Source organism: Chlorella variabilis (genome assembly GCF_000147415.1).
Source record: "Chlorella variabilis unplaced genomic scaffold CHLNCscaffold_6, whole genome shotgun sequence".
NCBI classification, from domain to species: domain Eukaryota; kingdom Viridiplantae; phylum Chlorophyta; class Trebouxiophyceae; order Chlorellales; family Chlorellaceae; genus Chlorella; species Chlorella variabilis.
The window spans coordinates 1,008,932-1,013,395 of record NW_005435082.1 but is presented as its reverse complement, the minus strand read 5'-3'; the positions used below and the strand labels follow the sequence as shown (position 1 = coordinate 1,013,395).

Genomic DNA, 4,464 nt, shown 5'->3' with positions numbered 1-4,464 from the left:
CTCTGTGAGCTCCCGCAGCTCGGCGCTGGCGGCCGCGCTGGGCAGGTCCTGGGCGGGGGTGCCGTCGGGGTTGGTGGGCAGCGGCTGGATGTACTTGACCTGTGGTGGGGAAGCGGGGGTGGGGACGGAGTGGGAGGGGAGAGGGAGGTGGGAGTGGAGAGGGAGGAGGGAGAAAAGAGACAGGTGGGGTGGCGGGCACAGGGGATCAGCGGGGCGGGGCGGGCCCATTCTCGAGTAGCTGCACGTCTCCTCTGACGTCAACGGCGGCGGCATGGCGGCGCGGCGCAGGGGTGCCGGGCATGCCGCTCACGTGGCTGGATGTGGGCAGTATGTTGAGCTCGTCGTCCATGAGGATGCAGGAGGGGCAGGAGGCCAGGCTGAGCACCAGGCGCTCGTTGAAGCGGCCTGCGGGTACAGCATAGCAACATGAGGCGGGCGGCGCGGGCGGTGTGAGCGTGGGGCGGGGCGTGTGCGAGGAGCGCGCGTTTTCGCGGGGCGGCGCTGGCAGCTGCGGCCAACATGCGTCGCGCGCCCGCCCGCCGCAGCGACGCCCTTTGACGATGCGCCTACCACCGCCACCCCAGCGCCACCACCACCGCCACCGCCACCCGCCCACCCCCATCCACCCACCCACCCGTCACGTTCTGGTGGCTCTCTGTGCGCAGGCGGGCGTGGACGTCCATTGTGAGCGAGTAGAGCTGGGAGAGGGAGTCGAGGGTGGACAGCAGCAGCACCACCACGCCGCCGCCCTCCACCGTCTCCACCGTGCGGGCCAGCAGGTTGGGCGTCACCGCCTCAAAATCCTGCGGCGGGGCAGAGGCAGGGGCAGGGAGGGGCAAACAAGGCAGCGCCGTTGGGCTGTCGGGCAGCGGGCGGGCGAACAGCAGTGCCGTTTGCCTGTGAGGCAGCAGCGCGCCCTGCTCTGTCCAGCTGGCGGCGCCCGCGCCCCTTTGGACACACATACACACGCTCGCACCGCCACCCCCCACCCCGCGCCGCACCTGCAGCACCAGCATGCCGTACGTGTTGCCCAGTATCTTGTGCGTGTCTGCGTAGTAGCAGTAGCGGATGGAGGTGGAGGCGACAAAGAGGGAGAAGGGGTCCTCCTTTTCGGGGTCCAGCAGGCCGCGCTGCACGGGGAGGAGCAGGGGCGGGGGCAGGGGCAGGGGCAGGGGCAGGGGCAGGGGCAGGGGCAGGGGGCGAGGCCGGCAGCGGGTGGGGCGAGCGGGGGGTGGGCCGAGGCTCGGCCACAGGTCAGGCCAGCCGCCCAGCGATGCCTGCACCCCTACCACTCGCGGGCCCCACCTGCGCCGGCCCCAACCAACAAGTGCACACACGCACGCGCATACATCATGGACCGCCCCGCGCCAGCCCCCCCACCTGCGCCATCTTCTTGATCTGCGCCATGCGCTTCTTCTTGTGGGAGGACAGGTGCAGCTCCTTCTTGTAGCACCACAGCACCGAGGGCCGCGCCTTGACCACCGTCTTGCTCAGCATGTAGTGCAGGTTGACCACCTGGGCGGGGGTGCGGGTGGGTGGGTGGGCGGCGGTGGGCGGCAGCAGCAGCACAGCAGGGCCACGGGGCCGCGCCGCAGCCGCAGCGGCATGTGCTCAACCAAACGTTGGCAGACATGGCTGCATCAGAGCGGTCCGGCGGGGTGCCAGGCGGCTTCACAGGCAGCGGCAGCCCCCCCGCGCAGCGGCCCGCCTGCGCCCCCCGCCCGGGGCGGGCCCTACCTGGTCGCGCCCCTTGTCCCCCACGATGACAAACAGCGAGCGCTGGCCCGTCTTGACGCAGTTCTCCACCAGGGTGCGGATGCGGCTGTCCACCTTCTTCCGCATCCTGGCTGTGGCTGTGTGTGTGTGACGTCCCTGCTGCCTCCCTAAGCTTCACGTGTCGGCCCTTCTGAGGCTGGCTAGCCGACCGTAGCCTGCAGGGCCGCGATCACGTGGGACGAGACTCAGGGAGGACGCACGGCCTGGCACGACTGCCGCCCAGGCCGCCGCCGCCGCTTGCCGGCCGGTCCCAACCGCTGCTGCGGTGCATGCCAGACGACCGTTCACGCTCACTTTTATCAGAAACAGAGGCTGCTGGGTCCTCTAAGGCGTCGGGCAACGCTGTCACTGCGGCGGCCGGGCCGTGGCGCTTACTGGTGGCAAGGGAGCACAAGCAAAGGTATTGGAAGGGTGTCCAGAGCTGAAACAGAGTGCTCACGACAGCGATGCGTGCCGGCTAGCGGACATGCAAAACATGCATGGGCAGCGAGGAAGGCAGGCGCTACCCTGAGCAGCTGAGCAGCTTTGTGAAGTAAGTGGGCCGATCCCTGGACGTTGAAATGTCAGGATCGGCGGCCACGTAGGAGCCTGCCAAAGCGATGTGGGCGGGTGGTCATCGCAACTCCCAGGCGTGGCGCCATTGCACTTGAACCAATCGCTGGCATTGCAGGAGTGCACAGCAGCACGCAGCCGGGCAGCCCAGCGGGCCTCTCGTGTGCAGCAGCCTAGAGCGCCATGCTGGACATCAACCTGTTCAGAGAGGGTGAGCGGCACGCCGACAGCGTGCTCGGCCCCCCTGGGCCTGCGCCATGCACGCATTTCCTGCACGCTGCCATTGACTGCCGCTTTCTGCAAGTGACACGGCGATGGCAGGCAGGAGCATGCGTCTGTTGGGCTGCTGCAAGGGCCGCCGTGGGAGCGGGGCCGCCTGGCTGCCCGCCGCTACTGCCACCTGCTGCCTTGCACCGCCCCGCCGTGCCGCCCGCCGTCACGCGTCCCGGCCGCACTCAACGCCGCAGAGCGGGGTGGCAACCCGGAGATCGTGCGGGAGAGCCAGCGGCGGCGGTTCAAGGATGTGGGGCTTGTTGACCGGGTGCTGGAGCTGGATGCCAAGTGGCGGGAAGGTGCTGCACCCTTGCTGCTTCTTCAATCGCCGTCTGCCCACCTGTCCGCCTGCCTGCCTGTTTCATGCCCACGGGGTGGGGGGCGTGTCGGTGCGGCACTCTGCTGCTCCGTCCTACCCCTTGCTTGCTCCCCTGCCGGAAGCTGTCTGCTGCCGCTTGCGCCGAGCCCGCGCCTCGCACCCCGCCGCCGTCCGACTCGCGCCCGGCCATCTGGCTGCTTGACGGCTGCAGCCCGGGGCCAGCTGGACACTCTGAACATGGACTTTAACAAGCTGAACAAAGAGATTGGGGCGCTGCGCAAGGTGTGGCTGTGCCAGGGGCGGCAGCCGCGGACGGCGGCGGGGTGGCTGCGGCGTGGCCCGGCCGTGGCTTTCGTTGTCGCTGTGTGTTGGGGGGTGTTATGTTGAAGCAGCACCAGGCGGGCGCAGCAGCAAGGTGCACGGCAACGCATGCGTGCGCCGCTGCTGTGCCGTGTGTGCGGGTGCAGGCCAAGCAGGATGCCACGGCGCTGCAGGAGCGGAGCAAGGAGATGAAGGTGGGGGCTCGGGCTGGTTGTGTTGGAGGGGAGGGGAGGGAAGGGGAGGGGGCAGGCTGGCTGCAGCCTCGTGCAGGAGCACTGCCAAGCCGCTGCCCTTCTCGCCCCGTCCTACACAAAGCGCAGCACAGCACAGCACAGCACGGCATGGCATGGCACGGCACGGCACGGCACGGCACAGCAAAGCGCACGCCCTTCCCCTTGCCTCCCCGCCCCCCCGCCCTTGGACTGCAGGCCCGCATCAAGGCTCAGGAGGAGCTGGAGAAGTCGCTGTCCGAGGAGCGCGACGCCGCCATTGTGCCCATCGGCAACCTTGTGCCTGACAGCGTTCCGGTGGACAATGATGAGGCGCGTGTGTGGTGCAGGGCAGGGGGGGTGGCTGGGCGGGGCTGGTTCCTGGGCGGCCGAGGCGGGCCGTGCTGCGCCTGCGCCCGCCTGCCTCGCGCCGTGCCTGCCCCACGCTGCGCTGCGCTGCACTGCGCCGCCCGCCCCCCGCCGCGTGACGATCTTCATAACTCAATGGATCAACCATCGGATGCGCCCCTCTGCGGGGCCGCGCATGCCGATGCCCGTAGTTTCAGACGGCACACGGGCTGCGCGCCGCGCCTGCACACACACACGCACCATGCCTGCATTCGGCACGTGCCCTTCACCCGCCCCCCTCTGCATGCCTGGTTGCGAGCTTGCCTGCATGCGAGTGCTCGCCCGCATTCTCTATTCCTCGCCCCTCTGTTCCTGCCACATCCCACGCCCCTCCCCCTCCCCTCCCCCCCCCTGCAGGACAACAATGCGGTGGTCAAGGAGTTTGGGGAGCGGCGGCAGGAGGAGGGGCTGCTCAACCACGTGGACCTGGTGCTGCTGCTGGACATTGCAGACCTGGAGGCGGGGGCGGCGGTGGCGGGTGCGTGGGCCGCGCGTGCGCCCTCGCCCCTTCCTGCTTGCACGCGCGGTCTCTCCACCTCGCTGCTCACGCCCGGTCGCCCCCGCCTGGCCCTGCCCGTCCCGTCCCGCTGCCGCAGCCCCCCTCCC

At 69.7% G+C, this 4,464-nt stretch overlaps 2 protein-coding genes across 2 annotated transcripts in view; one reads left to right on the top strand and one right to left on the bottom strand.

Annotated features, from left to right (window-relative positions):
• Positions 1-1,842, bottom strand: part of CHLNCDRAFT_57403 (hypothetical protein) — a gene marked incomplete at its 5' end in the record, with an annotated part of 11,446 nt that extends 9,604 nt beyond the window's left edge. The window contains 5 exons of the mRNA XM_005849065.1: positions 311-405; positions 635-803; positions 1,002-1,130; positions 1,381-1,515; positions 1,738-1,842. Coding sequence (XP_005849127.1) covers positions 311-405; positions 635-803; positions 1,002-1,130; positions 1,381-1,515; positions 1,738-1,842 — 633 coding nt within the window. The remainder of the gene's footprint in view (positions 1-310; positions 406-634; positions 804-1,001; positions 1,131-1,380; positions 1,516-1,737) is intronic.
• Positions 1,843-2,420: 578 nt separating this feature from the next.
• Positions 2,421-4,464, top strand: part of CHLNCDRAFT_56101 (hypothetical protein) — a gene marked incomplete at its 3' end in the record, with an annotated part of 4,186 nt that continues 2,142 nt past the window's right edge. Inside the window, exons 1-6 of the mRNA XM_005849268.1 lie at positions 2,421-2,539; positions 2,796-2,900; positions 3,132-3,202; positions 3,388-3,435; positions 3,670-3,789; positions 4,216-4,329. Of these exons, the coding sequence (XP_005849330.1) occupies positions 2,512-2,539; positions 2,796-2,900; positions 3,132-3,202; positions 3,388-3,435; positions 3,670-3,789; positions 4,216-4,329 (486 nt within the window). The 5' untranslated portion in view covers positions 2,421-2,511. The remainder of the gene's footprint in view (positions 2,540-2,795; positions 2,901-3,131; positions 3,203-3,387; positions 3,436-3,669; positions 3,790-4,215; positions 4,330-4,464) is intronic.